The sequence below is a fragment of the Tursiops truncatus genome, chromosome 6 (assembly GCF_011762595.2).
Source record: "Tursiops truncatus isolate mTurTru1 chromosome 6, mTurTru1.mat.Y, whole genome shotgun sequence".
Lineage (NCBI taxonomy): Eukaryota > Metazoa > Chordata > Mammalia > Artiodactyla > Delphinidae > Tursiops > Tursiops truncatus.
Window position 1 is genome coordinate 68,019,820 of NC_047039.1, and position 26,041 is coordinate 68,045,860.

General features: G+C 38.3%; 1 protein-coding gene across 6 annotated transcripts in view; it reads right to left on the reverse strand.

The window, feature by feature from the left end:
* The window catches only part of CEMIP2 (cell migration inducing hyaluronidase 2), a 78,680-nt gene that overhangs the window by 45,101 nt on the left and 7,538 nt on the right, over positions 1 to 26,041 (reverse strand). For 4 of the 6 annotated variants that reach the window (XM_073806213.1, XM_073806210.1, XM_019934676.3 and 1 more), the window contains exons 2-7: positions 16,312 to 16,654; positions 11,849 to 11,989; positions 10,682 to 11,243; positions 6,899 to 7,068; positions 2,612 to 2,800; positions 582 to 751 (exon numbers count right to left, since the gene is read on the reverse strand). In XM_073806213.1, the coding sequence (XP_073662314.1) occupies positions 582 to 751; positions 2,612 to 2,800; positions 6,899 to 7,068; positions 10,682 to 11,243; positions 11,849 to 11,989; positions 16,312 to 16,642 (1,563 nt within the window). In that variant the 5' untranslated portion in view covers positions 16,643 to 16,654. Of the gene's footprint in view, positions 1 to 581; positions 752 to 2,611; positions 2,801 to 6,898; positions 7,069 to 10,681; positions 11,244 to 11,848; positions 11,990 to 16,311; positions 16,655 to 22,925; positions 23,024 to 26,041 lie in introns of those variants that run through there. The other 2 variants (XM_073806211.1, XM_073806214.1) reach the window with 2 other exon arrangements.

Below are 26,041 nucleotides of genomic sequence, written 5' to 3' on the forward strand. Positions count from 1 at the left end.
ACAAAGAAATGACACTGACCAACATTTTAGAAATCAGTGCAATAGAAACGTAGCCAACAATAATAGCCTACTCAATGCACAAAAACTGATTTTAAGACACATGTAGCCAAAATGCAGCCCAGGAGTCCAATACACTAGTACATAGAGCAATGCTTAGCACACAGTAAGTGTTTAGTACTTTTACAGAGTAAAAATCTGCATACAAAAAATATCTTTACAGAAACATATTTTGAATGTGTACTGCTTACCGTTTCATAATGTTTTTAAAAAAAAAAACTGATTCTTTCAGAGATTGCATGCATGATACTGAGATTGTTTCTTTGTCTGTATAATTGGTTCTTCCCAATGTAAATTGATTTAATCCTTCACAGGACAATTCTTAAATGGTTTAACTATAGGTCCAGATCAACTAAATAAAGATATAACCTTATCTTTTAATCATCTAAAATCTCATTGTTATTGGATAAAGAAATAAAATATGATTTCAATAGCCATAAAGATCTCATTCCAAAACTTGAAGTTTTTTCAACATGCACTTAGCAGCCAGGGTTTCAAAGAGTTCATTAAATCCTTTTGCCTACCATGACATGTCCCCCAAAGGTATCATAATCAAAGAATTGGCACTGGTTTTCAGCGTAGCATGAGTCTTCCATTTCTCCTCGGATTACGATATTCTGGGTAAGAATTCCAACCTCAGCTCTCATGTCTACACCATCTATAATCTCACCCATGTGCAGGAACTGAGGCGTTTCTGGTTGATGAGAGCAAAGCAAAAATAACATTAGAACAATGAAAACATAAAACTTATGTCAAAAAGATAGTCCTCTTTATTCTGTAACTCCAAGACATTATTAAAATTTATTGTTTTCTTCCATTCTTCAATACCTCAGAACCACAGAATCCCAGGAAGTAAAGATTTTAAGGATTATATAGTCTAATCCCCCACTCAATGCCTTAACCCTCACTACCAACTATCAAATCCACACACAGAGACCTTACTCCTCCCTGAAGTAGTTCAGTCCTCTCTTGAACAGCACCAATAATCCAGAATCTAACTAAGAATCCATGCTGTCTCTCTCTCTCTGCTTCCTGTCCATGTGCTCTTGTTCTACTCCCTTGAGGACAACACATGAAGACCCAGATGCATGTTGGATCTAGGAAAACGAATGGTTCTGTACATGTTGATAACAGAGTGTCAAGTTGTTTTTGCTTCTACTTCAAAGCTAAAGTAATCTGCATTTGGACATTAACAGTACAGAAATAACCATCTTTCCCTTCCCACTTCTTATTGTAATATTATTATGCACTTTTAAATTCCCACATTTATTGGAAGCTTAGAAACACTTTAATAATGAGTTTTTATCTGATCTTTACTATAAAAACTCAGGAAGGAAAAATACAAATAAATCCAGGAGTTGAGATTATGGAGACTCATTATCACGTAGACTTGTTAACAAGAGTGGGAATTTCCAAATGAAATTAATGCCAGATCGTATCATGGTTTTTTAGCTTTTTGTTTTCTGCTTAAAGTATAACACTGAATGAAACAAGAAAAAATTGCTAAGTGGGCCAATCCCATTTTTTTCTAAAGCAAAAAATTTTCCTTTAACCTTCAAAGCTCTAAATTACCCACTGAGTACTTATTAAATAGTTACTATAAATTATTTTGTTTTGTTTTTATTTTGTTTTGTATCATAAATGTATAATTTTTATTACAGAAGCAAGGAAATATAATGAGTGAAATGCACAATGAATCCCATAATTGAGGCAATGAAGGAAGAAGCTTTGCCTATTACCAGGCTCAAAATAAGTACCTGGTAAATGTCAGTCATCCTTTATAAACACTGCTTACAGTAAGAATCTTATTGTACATTGCTCTTTCTCAAAAAATATATTATTCAAGATTATGACAGGAAATGTAGTTTTATGAAAATACCTTTTTTTTTTTTTTTTGCGGTACGCGGGCCTCTCACTGTTGTGGCCTCTCCCGTTGCGGGATGCGCAGGCTTAGCGGCCATGGCTCACGAGCCTAGTCGCTCCGCAGCATGTGGGATCTTCCCGGACCGGGGCACAAACCCATGTCCCCTGCAACGGCAGGCGGACTCTCAACCACTGCGCCACCAGGGAAGCCCTGAAAATACCTTTTTGGTTCCATTTTAAATATATTAGTGCGATCTACTTTTTGCCAAGAAAGTAGACACTCAAAAACCATGAGTTTCATTTTTTTTAATTAAAAAAAGAAAGACTTCTATTAAAAAATGAATCTGGTTTACTATTATTTAATAGTGGAAAATTAATAAGAAAGAAGTTGGAAAGGATCTTGAAAAAAAATCAATCCATCTAGTCTGCATCTTTTTTTTTTTTTTAACATAGAAACTGGCACAAAAACACTGATTTGCCTATAACGCATCATTAACAGCAACATTATTGCTCAATGACTACTTTTATCTAACATCCTCTGGGACTCTTGTGTTCAAAGCACCCCACTACTAAGAACTTCAATATTGATGAAGATGATGATGATGATGACGACTGAAGGAAAAACAAAGAATTCCAGGAGTCATATCTCAAAAAGAGTGTTTCCCAAGAAGCCTTCTGAGCAGTCTGATACCTTTGACTTTGACCTGGAAGCGGTTGCACTTGGGACAGGGGAGAAGAGTGAACTCCTCTGCTTGGTACATGGAATAGTCCGTGCTTGCGACCACAATCTGATCTCCGGGTTTCCAGCTACTAACGTCATCCAGCAGATGAAGTTTCACTCCATCCACGACCTCTACCCGGAAACCTGAAAGAGAAACACCTAAACCAAAAAGCAAGAAAGAAAGTGATTTTTTTTTTCTAAAATCAACCCCCTCACTGATTCACAAATCAAAAGTTAAAATAAACACAAGTCAGCAATGCTTCAATTTGATCCATGCACAGGATGAAACAGGACATTAGCACATATGTAATCTTAATATTAAGAATAAAAGCTCGCCTTAGGCAATCTCTCATTTCTGTGCCTTTGCTCATCCTTTAGTCTTTATCTACAGTGTCCTTCCACTCTTAATTCATCAACCAAGATACTATTCATCTGATAAAGTTCAGGCGAACCTTTAAGTACTTCCCAAACATCCTTGCTGGAAGTAACCTTTATGTCCGGTATTCTCATTCTGATATTCTCTCTGGTATGATTCGTATCATTCCAATGGGAAGACAGCTCACCTCCTTGGAAGCTACATCAGTAAAGGCAGCAAAGTACATGCATCTGTGTATTCACTGCTCTGTCTCATAGTGCAGACTCATAAATGTCTACTGAAGGGATGAGTATTCCCACCATTATCTGCAATGTGACCTAAAGGCCACATGACAGTGCCCCAGTCCAACTCAGCTCCTTTCCTGGGATAACGTCAGGCTTGCAATCCAGGGACTACTAATTACTGATCTCTCCTAATACCTCCTTTTGAAATTCAGAGTTGGTTCCCAACTAGGCAGATGAAAACTGAAAAGTTGATCCAGCATCTCCATAACTTATACTCTTCAACATGCAACCAAGTGTAGAAGTGTTTCCTACTTCTAAACTGTCCGTGATATAATCTGTCATGGTTTAAAAACTGATTTAATGCAAATGAATATGGAATAGATGGAAGCTATGAAAAATATGGAAATGTGGGAAAACACCACATTTCAAAGATATCTGTTTACTAACTGTACTTCACTATCATCCTTCTAATTAACTGGCAAACTACTCTGGGGCTACTTTAAGACACTGACTCTAAGAGTCGATGATAGGAGTAAAAAAAACTCATTTACTCAAGTTAGGGGAATAAAAAAGAGAGAAATTTAGGCAAGGCACAAAGAGTAACACAAATATCCTTACAGCCTTGAGGATATCCTGATAAAACCTAACCTGAGCAAGTCTTGAATTCTGCTCCTTTAGACTCTGATCCACCATGTTTTCCTGTTTCTACAAAGCACCAAAAAAAAAAAAAAGAACCTAATAAATGTAAAGTGTTTTTTTATATGTTTCTTGCATATAAATACTAAAGCCTATAATGGAATTTTGTCTAAATAATAATAATAACTCTAACAATAACGATAGCTAACAACTGTGGGATTTCACATACATAATAACTTTTCATCAAAACAACTTTGAGATGTAGGAACTATTATATGCATTAAAGATAAAGAAAGCAAAGGTCAAGGAGTCTGACTGACAGCTGAAAAATGATAGAGCCCACAAATGAATGCTAATTTAATTCCAGAGTCCAATTTCCTAAAGTCTATATCATTCTGCCTTCCCAAGAATCAAAACAGGCAAGTTAAAAGCAAAGGTAAACAAAAAACTCATAGTAGCAATGACAATCACTACCCAAAATTTCAGATTTTACCAAAAAGAATTATCTAAAAAAAGAGCAACTAAGAAACATTAATTTTTTCATATAAAATTTCAATAATGCTTTAAAAAAAAGATTTCTAGGGCTTCCCTGGTGGCACAGTGCTTGCGAGTCCGCCTGCTGATGCAGGGGACACAGGTTCGTGCCCCGGTCCGGGAAGATCCCACATGCCGTGGAGCGGCTGGGCCCGTGAGCCATGGCCGCTGAGCCTGTGCGTCCAGAGCCTGTGCTCCACAACGGGAGAGGCCACAACATGAGAGGCCCACGTACCGCAAAAAAAAAAAAAAAAAAAAAAAAGATTTCTAGATCAATAAGTTTTGGCTTAAAAGACCATCAGAATTTGTTTCTGTTTAAAAAAAAAAAAAAGCTAGGTTACGTGGAAAAAATCTGTATTGTTCGATTATTCCTCACTTTTTTCTGGCTGTAGAAGAAAATCCTACCTGAGATATCTCCTATTAGCACTACTGAATAGGAAGTATGAAAGGATGTAAGTTTTATCCTCCTTGCTTCCTGGAGAGAATTTCTACCTCTTCCAGAAAACAGGAGCCACTGAGAACATAGAACACAAACAATATCCTATAGTAGATAGCTAGAATGTACCCTCTTCCAGAAGAGAGGAGTCATTGGCAATGTGGAAATGAAAGCAAAATTTCCCACAAAGGAAATGTTGACTCAAGGTTTGTCAGTGTTATCCTCTGCCTGGAGTCTTCCTGGAAGCAGTTCCACTAAACTCTTCATGCAGGTCCAAATTCCTGCTTAGAAATACTCCTCATCTACCTATGCTTTTTGCCAGAGGCAACCAGGACGTGGTCAAAAGAGCAGTAGTCTTGCAGGCAGAAAGCTGAGGCATGATTCCAGCTTCCTTATCCATAATAGAAACCATCTCCTCACCTCAGACTCAGAAGGCTGCTTAGATGGAACATGTGAAAGTCCCTGTTACATACCAGGAACTCTGTTTTAAAGCAAAAGACTTTCTCTCTTTAATTACAAGGACACAAAATACACCCAGGTCATGTTTGCATTATTGTTAAAATAGCTAACCTTTATTTAGTGCTTACTGTATACACTGTGCTAAAAAACTTCATATTCTTCACATTTGATACTCACAGCAGCTCTATGTGGTAGTTCCCATTATTATCCCCATTTTTCAGATGAGGAAACTGAGGGTTAGGAAGTTAGTCACATGCCCATCATCATATAGTAAGTAAAAGAGCTGGGGGCTTCTCTGGTGGCGCAGTGGTTGAGAATCTGCCTGCCAATGCAGGGGACACGGGTTCGAGCCCTGGTCTGGGAAGATCCCACATACTGCGGAGCAACTAGCCCCGTGAGCCATAATTACTGAGCCTGCGCATCTGGAGCCTGTGCTCCGCAACAAGAGAGGCCGCGATAGTGAGAGGCCCGCGCACCGCTATGAGGAGTGGCCCCCACTTGCCGCAACTGGAGAAAGCCCTCGCACAGAAACGAAGAGCCAACACAGCCATAAATAAATAAATTAAATTTAAAAAAAAAAAAAAAGAGCTGGGATATGAACCCAGGCATTCTGTCTCAAAAAATCCATTTCAGTGAATACTTTGCTACAATGGTGCTCAAAACAGAGTTATAAGCTCAATCTAAACTAAACCTTTCTGGCTAATTACAGATGTAATAAAGCACTTTTTAATGACTCATTTCACATTAATTTTGGTATAATATTGGGTTGGAAAAGAAAGCTGGTGGGCAAGCACAGACAGAAGGCTGCCTATCTACCTGGAGCCAAAAAAATCTAGCAGCAAAGTCGGTAAGTACAGAAATTCTGCAGCGAACATCCTTAAGAGAAAAAATCAGAGCATCAGTGCTAGACATGATAGTTCTTCTGAAAGGTGGATTATAATTTTTTAAATGTGCTGAAGAAAAAGTAAAGACCTAAGGTAACTTTACAATACATTATTTAAGGAGAGGAAAGCAGGTTAAAATAAAATGAACACTACGGGAGGCAACATAGATTGAAGAGTGCTAATTAACTCTGAATGATAGGGTTAAACATTAATTGTAACTGTACTTTTCTGTGTTTTCCAATTTGTCCATAAGATAAATGTAGTAGCTGGATTATCAAGGAAAAATTGCTAAGAAAATGAGTAATTTGTTTATACAGCATGTGTTCAAATGTAATATTTGTCGACACGTCTATATAACAAGAAAATCTAAAGTACAAGATCATTTCACTGTCACAGAACATAACTTAAGACAGCTCACCCGATCACATCCAGATTGGTTCAATTGGTACCAAATTCAGGAAGCAAATCCATTAACTACACCATATGACTCAAGAATGAAGAACAAAAGTCCAATTGGGGGTGCCTAAACTAGATCATTTTCTAGTCCAGAAAAAACCCTTGAGTCTAAAAGATTACGTACAGTAGAGAAACTATAGGTTTCATCTTTAACCAGTTGAGAAATCTAAACAGTCATTTGAATACACTTAAAAAAAAATCTGTCACAATACTTACCAATGTCTTACAAGAGTATAAACTGTACTCGCCTACCTTCAATCCATTCACTATAAGCTGTCACAGAGAACTTCTGACCATCCACAGTATAAAATTCTTTTTGGGCAAGAGCCTTTCCTCCACTACTATGATTCTCATAGTTTCTCACAGATTCATTGCAAGAAGTACTTCCACCATCAATGACACCAACCAAAGCCCAAGCTTGCCTAGAAGGAAAATAAGCAGGTGCATTTGATTATTTGTCATGGTACTGACCAAATTCCCCAACACAGATGTTATGACAGGTGCTTATTTATGACAGGTGTTAATTCATTTTTTCATTTTTGTCAATCCCTCCACCTCTTTTTCCATATGTGGTTGCAAGTCCAAACTTGACTGAAATAACTGAAATCACAGAAGAAAATGCACCTGAATTTTAAATCCTTGTTTGTCCAGCTCTGTAACAGGTGAAACACTGATGACTATGACTTCAATTAAGCACTGACTTCCTTCCTCAATGCATACCCATTTCATTCCTATATCATTCTGGGCACAAACCCATTTCTTTTTAAATTATTACCTGCTCTCTTTTCCACTATCCTCTCTGCTATGTTCTCAAATCTAGCTGCATAATAGAATCACATGGAGCTTTAGGAATATATCCATGCTTAGACCCAGCCCACACTGATGCAAACATCTCTACAGGTGGGGCCTGGCATTAGTCTGTTTTTAAAGTTCCCAGATGCCACGACTGTGCAGCCACACTGGAGAACCACTGAGTTAGAACAGTGGTTCTCAAACTTTGTAGGCATCAGAATCATCTGGAGGGCTTGTTAAATCAGATTGCTGGGCCCCACCTTCTGACTGTTTGAGGCTGGGCCATAGAATTTGCATTTATGACAAATTCCCAAGTGATGCTGCTGCTGCTGGTCTAGGAACCACACTGAGAACCTCTGAGTCACAGGTCAGAGGTTAGAGCCGTAGGTATCAACCTTAACTGCACAAATTGCGGAGGGGGGGGGGGCATGTCCTAGCCTTCAGAGATCCTGAGGTAAATCATGTAGGGTGGGCCCTGGGCGTGGGATTTTTTTTTAAGATCTCATGTATGCAAACAAGGCTGAGCACCACTGGATTATTGGTTTCTTAATATTCTTAAATTAAATCTGTAGAATCACTATCCAATAGATTTAAAATTTTACATGCTTTATATCTATTTGTTGAAAGCAGTATGTTTGAAAAACACCATTTTATTTCTGTGATACTGTGATAAATATCCCCGGGACTTTGCTCAAGCTTGTGGCAAAATAAAAAAAAAAAAAAAAAAAAAAAAAAAAAGAACAAAGATAAAAAGTCAGAAAATTTGCCTTAAGACTCCTGGTTTCAAACATGAAAAGAAAAATGTCAACTTCCTACTGTAGAAAAAAAAAAAAAGCCAAATGTAATCTATGCTACACAGATGGCTGGATACTCACAGATGAAAGTTAATCAGAGCATGCCTACAACCTTACAAATTCTACACCCACCCCTGCGTGGATTAGCTGCTCTTTGGCCGACTGTGCTTTATAGCTCTATTTATATTCCTTGATACAGCAGAAAGAATCAAACGAAGAATGTCTCCATTTATTATCTCCTGTGTGAGAGGGAAGAGGAAGAATATCAGAGGCTTCCTTTATTTACCAGAACTGCCTCAGCAACTATAAAACAATGTTCTATTCTATTGATATTATCTCCAAAACACTCCTACTTCCCTCCTCCACTTGAGGAAAATTTCAGCGTGCCAGAACATTATCTTCAAAGGGGCATGTTTATGTACCCTGGAGATAATGTCAAGGCAATGGAATGTTGGCAAAGGATCACAACTCTAATTCCTCCATCAAATCAGCAGCAATATTTCTAAATTCTAAAAGGAATTTAGAAACAGTAGGGAGAGGAACCCAAAAAGAGTCAAACAAAGTATTCATAGCTAATGAACACACAAAACCTAGAACAATAATGACATAAAGTTGTAATCTCCGGTATTACTGGATAGTGAAACAAAGTAGGTGTCTGACTTTGAACAGACCACACTTCCATTCATAGGTCTATAAATTATAGAAATATGTGCACATGAGCATGAAGGGACGGATAAAAGAACACTCAGAGAAGCACATTTTATGAGAGGTCCGAACTGGACAACCACCCAGATGTCCAGCAGTAAATACACTGTGCTATAGGCATACGATAGAAAATAAACAACGATGAAAATAAGCCACCCTGCATGCACCAACATAAACGACACTCAATAACGAGGTTGAGCAAAGAAGCCAGACACAAAATATAACATATTGTCCGCTTCCATTTATATGAAGTTCAAAGACAGGCAAACCTGAACTTTAGTGTTCTCCACAAATCCAGGGGAGTGGTTTACCTCTGGTGAACAGAGGGAGTGGTCAGTGAACAGGATGGGATAGGATGGGGGCTTCCAGGACACTGGCAACGTTCTCTTTCTTGAACTGGGTGGTCACTACCCCGATATCACATGGTGATAAGTCATTAAACTCTATATTCTTGTTTTTAGCACTTTTCTGTATATGTATAATATTTAATTAAACCACCACCACCATCACCACCCCAAAAGAAACTACCTCTAAGCCCTCCTTCTCTACAGCCTACACAGTATACTCCTAAACTTCCCTCGGGCTTCTCACCTTTGGGGAGCCTCCAAGGCTCCTTCTATTTGCACTCCCATCATACCCTGTAGCTGCACTAAGTTTCTCACTGTATGATCCCCTTCTACTTAGGTCTCTGTTTATCCACCAGATTAAAAGAGGACTCTGAGACAGTGTCCTTTCATCTAAGCATCTATGGGTACCCGGCGCTAAGAATCCCCTAAGTATTCCCTGGGTGAGTAAAAAGCATTTTAAGAACATTACAGATGCTTTTTCTTCACTAATTTTTGTCTTCTTAACTTTCTCTACAATTTCTATAGATAATATTCCATTCCAACACTGACCAAAGAAAAAATAATAACTAGACCAACCAACCATCAAAGGAAAAAAATAATAACTAGATCATTTCAACATGGGAGTTTTGAAGTCCTCTTACTTTTCACTGCAGATATTCCCTGACTTTATTGTGAACAGTAAGCAGAATTAAAACTTGTTTTTTTTTTTAATTAAATGTTGAGCCAGCTGCTTCCCCAGAACCCAGAACTGCATTAGGAAATCATGATTAACTAGACTATGGCACAAGAACACAAGAATAAACTGTAGGGATGAATCCTACTATCTGGATGAACCTCATAGCCCTCCAACTTGTGCTTCCTCACATGTGCCAGGGCCCCAAAGGCCTGTGCCCATCAAACAAGCAGACTCAAATTAAAGGATTAAAAAAAAAAAAAGAAAGAAAGAAAAAGAAAATTGTGCATGTTCCACCCCTCCTCAATCTTTTCAGACAACTTTTCCACCTTAGCACGGAATTGGGCCCTAACCTTTCAACTCATAAGGTACCTCCAATTAGCCTGAGTTTCATATGATCTTCAGAAGATAATAAAAGAAGGAAATCAATCTCCTTAAACTGCCTGATTGCTTTCAGTACGTTTCTGTTCTTAATTTTTCACAAGCCCAACGCTAAGGTTCACAAAGTGCTTCATAAACCAAAGCCAAGGAAAGAACTTTGTAAACAGTCTTCTGTCCTCCAGTTCAAAGCAAGAGGCAACGAGACTTCCAAATGGTAGTGGCCATTCTGGCCCCTGAAGTCAGACTGTGAAGTATTTTGTTTCCTTCTCCATCCCGCTCTCCTCTCACACAGACAGACGCTAATACATAGCAGGAAGGAAAGTAGAGAGATATGTGTGCCCACCTGTAGCCCAGTCCTTGGATCAGCTTACTTCCCAGCCGGTCCTGGATCATTTGTATGGTTCCTTGTAAGAGGCTTTTGACTGCTGAATCTCCAACAGCTATGGCAACAATCCGTCCTGGATCCTGGTCTCTCAGGAATTTCTGAAGTCGCCTACTTTCATTGTGGTATTCGTGGGTATCAAACCTCTCGATTTCCAAAATTTTGGCTGTGTCTTGGTCAATGACCCTCACATTGAGGCCCCTGGAAAAGTCCTTTTCAAAGGCATGGGAGCCAAAGGTCAAGCCTGAGGAATTCAGAGTTCTCACCAACAGCGTCCACGATGCCTTCTGTGCCCCATGTAATTCCAGTGTCCCGCCGGCTTCCACACCAATAAATTTTTTGCCAAATGTTGGCATACTTTCACCTTCATCTGACTTGCCATACAAGGCAATTGTCGCTTTGGATTTATAGCGGCAATTTTCTGCTCCAATATGAAGCGCCCCACCATCCTTGATCAGGATGTAACGAGTCCGCAAAGTAATATTTCTGGATCCATCTTTATCGTCCCCAAATACAAGCAGTCCTGCAGGGAATAACACACTAAGTAAGCCAACTTCTAAAACATCTTTCTGAGGTACAGAGAAATAAATTTCATCTTAAGAGGGGAAAAAAGCACTTCCGCAGTTAAGTTGGGAAAAAGAATTTACTAGAAGTCTGCTTAGAAAATTGAACCTGTTTTCAAAACATATTAAAGGAAGAAATGGAGAGTTCATATCTCAACACCCTAAAGATGCCCATGTGTATGAATTTCAATCCATTCACTTTAAAGGTACATCATTTCTAGAAAAATATGTAAGACTCTACAAATCTGAATCTCATTTTCACATATGTTAACCCACATTAACTCTCTCATCACTGTTCATAGTTGTAACAAAGATTTAGCTATGAGAGATGACCTTCTGGAACTATTTCCTTTTCTATAAATCAAGGGTCTTGACTTGAGTGATTTCTACGGCCCTTCCAGCTCTTGAATTCTACTGTTCTACCTTAGGAACTTTTCCTGTCTCCATGGTTAGAGTGACACCACATCCTAAAAGCTAAGAATAGTTTTCTACATAAAGAACATCAAACGTTGCCCTACAGTAAAGAGCAACCTTGCTGTTCCCATAGACAGGGACTGCTACTTACCTCCATCCTTAATGACTATAGAGTTCACCGTGGCATCTGAGGTCAGGCGGAACATATCTCCCTCCTTGATAACAACTTGTTTTGCAGAATCTTGTCCTGGATCCCAGTTCCTGAGACGAGGGTTTTGATCTGGGCAATTCTCTATAAAACAATGCAACGTCGATATCCCATTAACCAACAATATGCAAAAATACCTTTAGCCAAATCCAAGTACTACCATCATTTATTGCAACCTGCAAGTAACGGGCTGACATATTTTAATTTCCTTCCATAAGGATGGAAGTTCCATCCATCCCACCAAGCAGAGATGTGTCAAATCCTTTACTTCCTCAACGCATAAAAAAGGTTTCACCACAGGGCTTCCCTGGTGGTGCAGTGGTCGAGAGTCCGCCTGCCGATGCAGGGGACACGGGCTCGTGTCCCGGTCCGGGAAGATCCCACATGCCGCGGAGCGGCTGGGCCCGTGAGCCATGGCCGCTGGGCCTGTGCGTCCGGAGGCTGTGCTCCGCGGCGGGAGAGGCTGCAACAGTGAGAGGCCCGCGTACCGCAAAAAAAAAAAAAAAAAAAAAAAAAAAAGGTTTCACCACAAAACCAAGTCGCTATCCACTAGTTTGGGTCAGAGTCCACAAGGTGAAAACAGAGTTCGCCTGAACTATCTACTCTGGAAATAAATCAACAGTAAGAGGCAAAACTCTGAATTGTTCTTGGACCCACTGTAGAAAGCCGTTTTAGAAAAGAAACTATGTTCACAACACACTGATAAATAAAAAATAGAAATTGCTAACCAATATGTATATTAGGTCTTCCCAGGTTCCTTCCTATGCACAGTGAATCATAAAGTAGGTGAAAATAGCAATTCTTTCATTCCAAAGGCAGCCGCTGATAAACATCACTATCTTCAGAAATATACACTTTCCCAGCAAAGCTTCAAGAGGCAAATGGCCAAAGACATGACTTCTTATTTTCAGAGATGAGGAAACGGCAGATTAGAGAAGCCAAACCCTAGATTACTCAGCAAGTTGAGTGATATGGAAGTTCCCCTTTAAGAAATGAGGTTTACTTTCCTTGTAGCGTTTCTTTACTAGAATTATAAATTTCCTCTTGAGGGACTTCCCTGGTGGTATAGTGGGTAACACTTCGTGCTCCCAATGCAGGAGGACCGGGTTCAATCCCTAGTAGGGAAACTAGATCCCACATGCATGCCACAACTTAAGAAGTCCGAACGCAACTAAGACCTGGCACAGCCGAAATAAATAAATATTTTTTTAAAAAAACAGATGTGTATAGTGTACATAATATGTTAGTAACGTGTAAGATATGTTAAAAAAAAAAAAAGGACTTCCCTGGTGGCACAGTGGTTAAGAATCCACCTGCCAATGTAGGGGACATGGGTTTGAGCCCTGGTCCAGGAAGATCCCACATGCCGCGGAGCAACTAAACCTGTGTGCCACAACTACTGAGCCTGCACTCTAGAGCCTGTGAGCCACAACTACTGAGCTCATGCACCACGACTACTGAAGCTCGTGTGCTGCAACTACTGAAGCCCGCGCGCCTAGAGACCGTGCTCTGCAACGAGAAGCCTGCTCACCCCAACGAAGAGTAGCCCCCACTCACCGCAGCTAGAGAAAGCCCACATGCAGCAACAAAGACCCAACGCAGCCAAAAATGAATAAATTAATCTTAAAAAATAAAATAAAAAATAAATGGAGTGTTTACAAAAAAAGAATTTGCCTCTTGAATAGATGATGATGAAAACATAAAAGTATTTTGCATTGCCACAGCTATTTAATGCAGGAGACATTTAGTTTCTGATATAATTTGGAAGAAAAGAGAGGAAAAAAAAATCACACCAATTTTGACCAACTAATGACCAGGTAGTTATTGAGGATCAATTTGTCCATTCTGGACTAGATAGTGTAAAACTTATAAAGTATATAATTTATAAAATTTAGAATGAGCTCACAGCCCTCAGAGCATATAACCTAGCTTGGGAGAAAAAGCCACCATGTATGAAATAATACTGAACAATGTGGTAGTTACTTTAGATGAAAAAGCTCAGAGAAAGGAGGGGTGGGGCTAGAGTAACCGAGGCAGCTTCAATGGAGCAGATGACACTAGACATAGATCCTCAAAGGGTGGATAGTATTTAAATAAGAGGAGCATGAAGGGGAGATAAGAATACTAGTGATGCAAATATCCCTTACTATCCAAGTCCATTTGGTTGCTCATTTAGAATAGCAAGATACAGCCTACATTTAAACTAAGCCAAGATAAGAATGGACAGGATATGCTTGCAAATCATATGAAGGTGGAAGGTATATGTTGGGGGATAATATGAGAAAAAGTAGAGACACTGGGTACATCACAAAGATATAATTTTTTATAGGAAGAAAATTGTGATCCCTCATTTTGAACTTGCACACCACTAATGCAAGCATCTATTTCTAAGCATTCATGTTGGCTCATGCTTTCTCTTTGAGGTGATAATAACCACTACAGTTAAAATTAGTCCCACTAGTTAAGACCTTGGCAATTATTTCATGGAATTAGTTTTTCTCCTAGCAGTTTCATAATCATTGATATTTAATTCTGATAAATCAATGATCATCACTATTATACTAAGAATAATCCTTAAACTTTTATTCCCATCAAAGAAACAAAAAACATCTTGAATTCGTTCTGACTTAATACTGAGGATTTCTTGAGCTTTTCTTCTACCTCCCTCTCTACCCATAAAACATTTAGCTGGAATGCTCCATGATATCATAAGCAAATGTAGGCCCCAGGTAACAAGCACTGTACCCAGCTACAGAAGGAAATCCAGAAGGAATCTAAGTCTCAAAAGATCTAGAGCCTACTATAATAGTTATATAATTCCTCTTAATTGTTTATAATTATTCCCCAGGAAAGCATGCTTCATTAGAAATTTTTTATCACCAAAAATTCCAGTCTGTTTTTTTCCAGTAAACTACACTTAATGAGAAAATATATAGTCTGCAGAAAGCATCAAAAAACTAGCTTAGCTAGTTCCACCTTCTCAGCTACCCATTTGTTGAGCAGTGGATGCATTATCAAAGTTACATAACAGCAATAACCACAGTGAGGCTGATCCTGAAATATTTCAGCATACCACATCTTTCCACTGATATTCTGCCCTTACACTGCCAAAATGTGAAACTAAACGATGTTGATTCAAGGAACCACATCAGCAATTCAATGTCTTAGCTAGAATATGAAAACATCAATTAAAGCCACAGATTTCAGCTCTGATTTTCCAAAATCTAGCATCCCTTTACTGAAGATTACTTGGAAAGAATGAATCAACAGCAGTGAATTTGGTTATTTCTCTGGAGAAAAGGGGAAAGAAAGTCAATGCTGCGTGCAATGGAAAGCAATGTTGCAAGTTCTTTATGTGGTCTACTGGCTTGGCCAACAAAGATGTTGAATGAACATCTCTCTTACTTTAGGTCTATTTTCTTAGAAGTATTGACATTACCTCCTCCCAAAACCTTAAAGTCTATAAGACCCCTAAATCACCCATGAAAACTAAATATACTAATATTTCTAAGTCTAATAACTGGTAAAATGCTTCTCAAACATTATACCCATTTAAGGAGGCACTAATTCAACAAAAATCTGTTGCAGACTATAAAAAGAAAATGCAGACCAGTATGGTACCAATCCAGTGGCCTGGTCTGCTTTTTCCACAGTGCTGAGCCCTTTGATTTTCGGAGAGACGGATAGGGTATATTATGAGGCCATTCTTCATTGGTACTATATTGAGGCTGACTGACAATAAACTTTTCAAAATCATTCAAAGTACTGCTATATTACCAACTTGAAAAGCAAAGGCCATTTAAGAAATTAAAATCTCCCTAAATGATGTTTAACTATGAAGACAAGTGTATCAGAACTTATACCTACTAATGGATCTTCTTCTTTAAGGATATGTCTTGTTCCTCAAAAATATTGGAAGCTTCTCTTTTGGAGCTGTCTCCTCAACTGGTTTCAAATGGCAGAACACAAAACTTATCACTTTCACTTATTTTTCAATTAAATATACTTTATCACTGCATTTAGTAATTTTTATTACTAAAAACTTGTGTCAGTCTGAAAATCATACCTACCACAAAAGATGAAATTGTGCTACGACAGGATTTCAAAAAAGACTCTTAAAATTACTATTTTGAAAAGAAATGCTCTAAGAAAGTCTTGAGCCCTGGGACAAAGTGGGAAAATGGAAAGGAAGAGCAATCCTTTAATTTTGTCATTTCCAGTGGATTCCTTTAACAATTGCTCTCATTCATAAGAAGATACACCTCATATTATCTAATTATATATTAGTAAGCTAGAGCCAAGTTAAAATAACAAAAGACTTTTCAGAATTTATTCTACTCTTTCCTTCCCTTCTTTCTTCTCCTAGAATGGGTTCTGTATGCACACATGCACACATACACACTTACCATCTGGAGCATATTTTGAGGATATTCCTAAAATGACTGCAAGTGCAACAAAAAATGAAAAACTAGTAATAGCAAAGCAAATGAAAGTATTTTTGTGCCTCTTCTGCTTTCGGCTTTCTCTCTGGGCCTGTTGTTCCTCAGATGAGAAAGCAAAGGTGGCCCGGGCTTCCGGTCTGGTAGAGGTAAATTTGGCTGCAGCTTGGCTCTTTGGAGGAGGAGGGGGACGCAGTGGGACAACCTTCCCTGGAACATAGCCAGATGAGCGATGGCTGTTTCCATTCTGAGGTTGCAGGAAAGCAGGGGAGTGGCCCCTGGAGTTAGTGGCATGCATGATATACTGTCACTGTGAAAAGAAAAGAAAATTAAGGCTCAGAAATGTGAGAATTGTAATGGCTTTTTTTTAGTATTGTGGTAAAATATACATAACATGAAGCTTACCATTTTAACCATTTTTAAACGTAAAATCAGTGGCATTAAGCACATTCACAATGTTGTACAACCATTACAACCATCCATTTCCACAACATTTGCATCATCCCAAACAGAAACTCTATAGCCATTAAGCAATAACATTCCCCACTTTGCCCCAGTCCCTGGTAACCACTGTAATGACTTTTTGAAAATATCAAGTCAGCTTACATCCTGGTATAATGAACTATGTCAACAATCACCTCCACTAATCGTCTTCTAATGCCATGGCTCTTCCACCCTGCACATTATAATAAGCCACTAACATTAATGCCCAGTGCCACACTCCCAAAATTAAGTCAGGAGCCCAGCATCTGTATCTTTTAAATGCCCCCCAAGTGACAGTAATGAGCATCTAGTTTGAGAGCCACAGTTCTGTGGCAACTGTTCTCAATTGTGCATAAGAATCACCAGGGAATCTTGTTAAAAATGTAGATTCCCAGGCTTTCCACCCCAGTGATTCTGGCTCAATTGGTGGAAAGAGTGCCCTGGAGTTCACATTTTTAAAATGTACCTTGGTGACACTGAAGCAGGTGGTCACACCTTGAGTATCATTACTGTAAATCACTTCAAAGAGTCCATGTGTCATATGAGAACCATAAGGTGGCCCTAACAAGTTCCAGGAGGCAAGCATGCATGTTTAGGTGTCTAATTTTTCCACAAAATTTATCTCCTTGTAAAGCAATCAAACTATTTTTAACCATGTTATCACTTAACAGACTGTGAATTCATTTAATGAGAAACTCTATATTATTCCTTTAAATCCTCAAATTTTGTTTAAAAAATAGTAGCATTCAAAGATTATGGTTAAGATGATTTTAAAAAATAGCTAACATTCATAGAGCACTTTACTGCCAGGCCCTGTTCTAAACACCTTATGTGTGTTAACTCATCTAATACGTTTAATTTGTCGTATTCATCTAACACAACACATCTATGAGTAGGTGCCATTATCCCCATTTTACATATGAGAAAACTGAGGACTAGAAAAGTTGATTCGCTAGTTTACAGAGAACCAGGACTTGAACCCAAGAATTTTGAATCTAGAGTTCAGGCTCTTAACAGTTACACTCATGTGTCTTCCAAAACAATTGAGAGGCAATAATTTCAAAGAATCAATTCTGCAAGGGTATAACAAGAACTGTGTTGAGTCTGAAAGGGCACCTTAATATTCTCAGAACTTCTTCATGCAGAAGTTTACCGGACTCTACATGATTCTTTCTTATCTAAGAGAAGCTGACATACACACAAAACGGCAGTCCTTTTTACTTTCTATATTCTTTATAGTAAGCATTTACCAGTTTTCGAATAAAAGAATAAGTTTTGAATGAAACCTTACTCTGTAACTTTGCCAAGTTAAAGAAACAGAGGGAGGCTAGGAGGTAGGGAGGGAGAAAAAGAGAAAGAATGGAAGGAGGGAGGGAGGGAGGGAGGGAAAGAAGCGCTGTCATTTAATGTTCTTATTGCAGCAACTGTGAATAAATAAGAAACATGATGTTCATTACTTCCCTTCCTTAACAACTGCAGCATCTCAGAGTCACCTGACTTCATTCAATACTCTTATAATTAATCCCACTCACCTTCTGCCAAAACAACAAAAAAGGGTACTTCCAAACTACTCTAAATTACAGCAAATCCATTAAACACAAAATGTGGCCATTAAAGAAGCCACAAATAAGTGTTCCCAGGACCCAAACGACCTGGAAATTAATGGGGACAGAAAGGGAATCTAATCAGGAATTGATGCTGATTTTACATGGGGCAAAGAACTTTCTCAGAGTGTGTCTGTCAAAAACACTTGCTTTGTGGGGTTTGATTTCTGAACAAAAGTAATTATTTAGATGAAGCTTAAGCTCTATGACAAAGGGAGAACAACATGATCGAAGGTGCTGTTGAAGAAACTGCTGTATGTGTCAAGCAGCCGACCAAAATAATAGATACATCCTGCTGGAACAAATGAGAGAGTATGACAAAGACCCCTTTATGATCATCTATTAACAAAGAAAGGACTAAACTAGATACTCTTGAGTGCCAGGCTCACCAGGGTGAGAGGGGAATCAGACTATAATCTCCTCTGAAAGGGAGCAGAAATCTTTTGTTTGAAGCTGAAATCACTTGATACTTTATTGTTTCAGGGTGAGAAAGGTTGTTATTACTTAACAGCCGGGGGGCCCCTTTTGTGGGAGATAATGTCTCCAGATGTACCCAAAGCAACAGAAAAAAAGGCAGTGAGAGCCTAAATGAAGTCACCATCCCACTGGGAAAAATATTTGTCTTCACATTCACAAAATGGTATCCTAACATGAAAATTCAGATGGTGTCTGCCACAAACTAACATGACCAATAAATCAATGGTAATCATGGTATGTTTTCCCCAGGACCCTTCTGCAAAATTGTATATATTTTTTTCTACATATTATGAGTCCATTAGCTCTATTTTACTGAAAAACATGTAAATACATAAGCAACAAATACAATCACTATTTTCCTAAGTAACACATTACTGAAACTATATTAGAATAAATTTACAAGAAAATAATAATATGCAGATTTTCCTCACAATTTATTACAATTTTTTAATAAGACACAAATACATTGCTTTAGGATTTCACTTTACATTTAAGAGCTTGCTTTAGTAGTATTATAAATCAATTACTTTAAAATATATTGATTGCTAGCTAGATTTCAATTATTCATGGGGAAAAATTGTCATTTCACTCATTCAATAAGCACTTGCGAGCTCTTACTGTCATTAGAGAATTGTGGTAGGGACTATGGGGGATAAAGATAAAAGATATACAGCATCCCCAAGAAATGCAATTCCTAAATTCAATTTTATTATTTATTTATTTTTAATTATTCCAAGTATTTATTTTAACAGTATTTGTGTCAATGAAATAGTATAAAAAGTTAAACAATATTATACATAGAGTCCTAAATTCAATTTTAAATCACTTGCTTGAAGGAAGAGTGAAATTGACCAAGGAAATATCATGAAATACTGTGATAGGTTCCCAGGCTGTTCAGTCCATAAGGTTGTTACTACTCGTAGCATTAGTTTGAACATTAGTTTATGTTCCCAAGAACAACAGAGAAACCTAATAGAGGAAAGAGGATGAAGAGTTTCCCCTGGCTTTCAAGCTTTATTCAAGGCTAGCATTAGGTGTCATTTTAAAATTTTTACTACAGATGGAAGTTTTTACTTAATATACTGTTAATTTGTTTATATCACCTGTCATTTTTAAAAGGGCTGTATTTCTAGTGGAAATCACATAGTATACAGAAGGAACACACCAGTATTTTAAGATATATTTTAAGAGTTATTTTGGACTGTGCTAAACCCCTAAACACAAACAATCCAAAATGAGGAATAACCCAAGTCATTCATATCAAATTTGGAAATACACTCTACAAAGCTTTTGGAGCATAATTTTTGGTATTTACATGTTCCTTAGAAGAATTATCTTGTGAGTATTTATTTCCCGGATGATTAAAAACCTAGTAGCCCAAAAGGCTTGGTAATAATTAATTTGAAAATAAAACCACACAATTAAAAATTTTCACCAGGAATTTAGGCAAAATTTAAAGTAGATATGAAAGAAATGACTAAAAGTATGAAAAAATCGTATCAACTTAAAGATATGCAAATACTGAAAAAAGGGGTAGCGTTCAAAACCTAGTACTTTTGTCAAATTCTCAGTTGCCCTCACACAAAAAAATACCTTAAAATTTTCTGGTTATTTTAAATAAAATTCTTCTCTTGGATAAAAAGAGTGTATAAACTCAAACAGTAACTGTGGGAGGGGCTTACAGTTGGTAAGAGTATTCAATTAATTAATTTGATTATAAATTACAATAATCACAGAAAGTAATTTATTTTGAAATTTCAACAACATTAAAGGAGATCATAGTTGGGTTTTTTTGACCTATTAAAAAGGGGCATGATTTTAAGAAAACTGAGATAGTCTCCTATAAAGTTTTCAAATACTGTGCTATTTCATCCATGAAGGCTTCTCAGGATTCCACAATAAGTTCCCTGCCTGTTCTTCCCTGTACTCCGTTTAAAACTCTTATTGAATCACCTTGCTGTCTGCCTTATGTTTCAGTTAATGTAAGTATGTGTCCATCTCCTGCAGTTGACCAAAAGCCTCTTGAGAGCAGGGACAACACCCAGTAGGAACTCAGTAAGTGCTTACTGAACTTAGAACTTACTGTTTTCCTCTCTCTCTCACTCTCTCGCTCTGTCACTCACTCACACACACACACACACACACAACACACACACACACACACACACAGGAATTTCCCATTTACTCCTTTTTCAACATCCTTGAGGCTCTGGGAAATTTGTCTAATTTCTATATTAGTTACCCTAATTTGGGAAAAATGGAGAACATTTACTACTTCAAGCAAAAAAGTCAACGCATTAATTTTTACAAAATGCTGATATGCAATCTAGTGGGTGACTAAAAGTTATTATTAACAACTGCAAATAGAAATTCTAAAGATACAGAGCAGCAAACCATCTAGACAAGCTCAGCTTTTCACAATATTTGTAAGTTTTAACCACACACTATGAAATGCAGTAGGTACTTTGGAAAAAGGAGATGTTCCATTCCACTTTATATTGTTATGCTGACAGCAAATAAATGCTATGATCAAAGGTAAAGGCTTCTCAATACAGAGATAGTGGCAATTAATTCAAAACTCCTAAGAACCCTTTAAAAGGGTTGAGTTTTCATTTTCTTTCTACTGCTGAGCTACAAATACAGAAGGCCAATTGCCTACCACAAGTGCTTATCACTTACACAGTGGTTGAGGACACTTGCCCTATAGTGCAAAAATCATCCAGCCCCTCCAACCCAATGTAGGGGTGTCCCACAGCCCATTGCTATGCCATGCATATTGGCCCCATCATACTGAACACCTAATGAAAATGCAATACTTTTGACTCATTTAAGCCCTTTTAAATCCTGCCTACACTTGGTATAAAAACTTATTTCTGAATGGAAAATTCAGGCTTGTAGGAACACTCAAGAAACTGGCATGATCTCCTCAAGTTTATCTTTCTTTGATCAAGGACATAATTCTTGAAACAGTATCCAACCTAAAGGTCAGTTCTACAAATTAGTCTACTTTCTGAGAGTTTCAGTACAACTGGCCAAAACCTGGCTAAGGAAACTTTTCCTTTTATTAAATCTTTAGTAGGTCTTTGTAACACACTGACTGGTATGCTCAGTCACAGCAAAAATAAAAGTAAATTATGCCAGGAAAGAGAGGTGTTCGCGAATTATGATGAAAACAAATGATAATTTTGTTTATAATTACTAGTAATCACGACCTAACAAAATTCTTAACCAGCTCCTAATGGCCTTGAACTTTCAATTAATGGTTCTAACTTCCAATCTCCTATTTTTAAGAGAAGGACAAGAGAGAATAACATCAAGGTGATTTTCAGGTTTGGGTTTTTTTTGTGTGTGGGGGGGGAGTAGGAGGTAGGATGTTTCATCTAGTTTTGTTTTAGATTCAGATATGTCTGTAGTTGATAAACAATGAGCTCAACAACTCAATCATACAAAACTATGCAGTAAGAAACAAACTTAGCAAAGTTGACTTTTAGGATCTTCAATTTCACAAACTGTCAAATATTTAAGTGTGATCAATATTCTCATATAAAGATTTTCAAATGCAAAGGATAAAACAAAGAGAGTTTCGGAGAGGGGGAATTCTCTTATACATAGTTTAGCAGAATATACTTTATTACATATTCTATTCCCAGACCAAACAAGATAAAACACATTTTTCTACAACAATGACTGCAAAGGAATTCAGCATAAATGCTAGGTCTATTCCTATAGCTATTTGAGAGAAAATAGACAGATGGTGGGGAAAAAAATAAGTTCACTTTCATTCAGAGATCTGCTTGGTTTTGTGTAAGCAGACTCGCAAAGAAATGAATACTCTGAGACTTCTAAACAGGACAGTGCCTTCATACTGTCACATTCACACATTCTCCATTATTACCCAGCGCTTGTCATAGCCCTTCTGTCTTTGTCCTTCAACTCTCCAAATCAGAATGAGTCACTAGCCCCTGCAACTGTCTGGCACATTCCCAAGAAATAAGACACTTTGCAGAGTTAGTTTACCTGCATTGATTCCTGCTCATTTCACTAAGCTGATCTCACTGAGGCCAATGTTCAGAAATAGAAGGGGAATGCACCAACCTTGAACCATAAACAGCTCCCTATGAAATAAAAGGATAAGGTACTGAGACACTTTAATGCTAATCTTCCACCTTCTTTTCGCCACTTGGTCAATTTAGACACATATGATGAATGATATACTCAAAAGTTAACCTAGTATTATATATAAACACCAATATGCACCTGACTTCCAGTTTGGTACCGTATATTGTTCACATTATCTCCCCCCTCAAAAGGAAATAACTCTCTCAATACACACTAACTCTATTAAACCACAATACCGAGAAATCACAAGGAATATTTCAAACATATAGTCCTAAAAAGACTAAATTTACTAGAAAGAAAATTTTTTCCCACTAAGCATTTGAGTTGGAATAATTATTATTTAAAGTTAGAAGACATTTTTTTCCCTGCTTAGAAATTCACTTTTCATTTAATCTATACTCTCTTTGCTAGAAAACTATAGCCAGGAAACAGTAAATCCCTGGAAAACAAAAATTAACTATAAATACTAAGAGTTTGCTTTCCTGGAAAACAACGAAACAATATATGCTCATGGGTCTGTATTTAAGGATTTCAGATTAGCAAATTAGCTACAACTTCACTAAAGTGTATATATCCTTGGCAAATTCTATTGGAATCTCCTGTTAAAATATGGTCCATCAAAACAGAGTCTTTATTTATAATATCTAATGCCCAAAGTAAACCCAGTGAACACTTTCCCACTTTAAAGTAAGTGACCTTTAAGAAATAGTTTAATTCATTATTTTACTCCTCTCACTTATGCAAGGTACAGGAGGCAGATGTCTGATTTTTCTGCCACCAAATATACTCATTAATCCTGTCTTTTTTCAGATCCGTCCATGAAAAGCAATGCTTGACCCTAAAGCCAAGATGGCTGATAGAGCGAAAAGGCTGCAGAACATTATCCCGGGAAACAAAAGAGAAACAAAAGGGGCAAAAATACAGATCTACAGACCAAGGCGGGTAGAAAGGGTAACAACTGAACAATATCTCACATTCCTCGCCCAGTCAAAAATAAAATTTTTAAAAAACAGCAAAGTACATAGGCCTCTGGGTAGAAGTAAAGAACTAAAGGATAAGCAAAACTAGAGCATGATTGTTCTTCAACTTGGAAAATTGGAGAGAGGAGAGGGTCATTTTACCTACCAGTTCTCTGCTCTTCACTTCTGTTTCCTTTCTTCCGACTATTATTCCTCAGATTCCTTTTTCTCCTTAATTCTTTCTACTGAAAGCTGTTCTTTTTTCTCCCCTCCCTCTCAAGGGTCTTTAGACCATCCCCCTTCGCCCTTTTTCCCCACTGGCTGGGAGGACACAGCAGAGAGACTCCCAACCTGCTGACAGTGACGGATGGCTGTGCAGAGGCACACAATGGCAGACGGAGGCATGTCATCAGCCTTGCAGCTGGCCTTCGAAAGAAAGAACCAAAGCCTAAGTCTGACCTGAGGGAGGCTGATTTAATTAAGGTCATAGCAAAGGGCAGAGCTGCCTGTGGGCTACATTCTCTGCCGAGCGCCAGGGACAAAGCTTTAAGATGCTTTTCCAGAAGAAAAATTCAAGAAAGTCATGTTGGTAGAATGTTGAAAGGTGGGGAAAAAAGAAAAGACAACAGAGATGTGTTTGATAAATCAGTACAGGTGTACCAAAAGTTTATGATCCAGTGACATACAGACATCAAAATGCAATGACAGTAGGAAATATATACCAAGTATGTTTTGACATGCCTTTCAAACTAAGAAATATTCCAGATGAATAATGAGATGCCCAGACTGAAGTGATCCAGGCTACTCAATCCAACATCAAAGCAAAGTTTCCATTAATGGCAGGTGCAGGATCAGAATCCAAATGTATATATATTTTTTAACCTACAACACATAGTCTATTTTTCATACAGTATATTTAAGAGAAAAGCCTTACCAAACAGGGAATGCGTTCAGGTTTGGGGATTGCTTATGAGACAAGGATTTTGCTAGATGATTGGGACCCAGCGATGCAAAAAATATACATGATCTCCACCTTCAAGAAGCGCATAGCCTAGCGTTGAGGGGGTGGGTGTCAGACGATGACACAGGTAAACAAGTAATTACAATATATGTTGAGGCAAAGACACTAGGCTGGTGTGTCTAAAGGGGTGATAGCCTGATTTTATTAAATCCCAAACTTACTTACCCAAATGTATACCATCAGACTACTACTAATATCTTCCTTTGCATGTGTGAACTAAAATCTACCACTGAACTCTGCCCCTAAAATGACAACACACTGGGCTTCCCCGGTGGCACAGTAGTTGAGAGTCCGCCTGCCGAGGCAGGGGACATGAGTTCGTGCCCTGGTCCAGGAAGATCCCACATGCCGTGGAGCGGCTGGGCCCGTGAGCCATGGCCACTGAGCCTGAGCGTCTGAAGCCTGTGCTCCGCAACGGGAGAGGCCACAACAGTGAGAGGCCTGCGTACCACAAAAAAAAAATGACAACACACTGTCCAACAATAACCAATATAGGGAGAAAACAACAAACTCAGGATGTCTTTCGTATGCTCCAGAAGGCTGGCTGGCAGGTGTCACCTGCAGATGAGTTCCTGAGTTCCTGGCCAAAATACAAAAAAATCACAGCCCCTGTCCTCCTAGGGCTTGTGAAACCTAGGCCTACCATAGGGACCATATACACCCCATCCACAGTCTCCTTGACATTTGTCAAATTCAGGGGTACCAGAGAGTCAAAAGGCAGGACCCCCAGTGAACGAGCAATTACTCAGCACCAGAGCAGAGGCTGGACTTTGCATGGCTGAACAGGGATAGAATACTGCCAGCAGTAGCAGGACAGGTAAACAGGGGCTGAGTAATGAGCTCAAGTGATGAGGACTAAAGCACAAACAGGGAGCAAGAAGAAATACTTTAAGGCTAAAGCCAAGTTCAGACGACATGGTAACCAGGCAGCCGGGGAAGGTTATCCATGAACTGACCATATATTGTGAAGGGAGGCCATATGGTAAGGACAGGCACTTGGACAAACAGCAACTAATATCCATCAAAAGATGTCA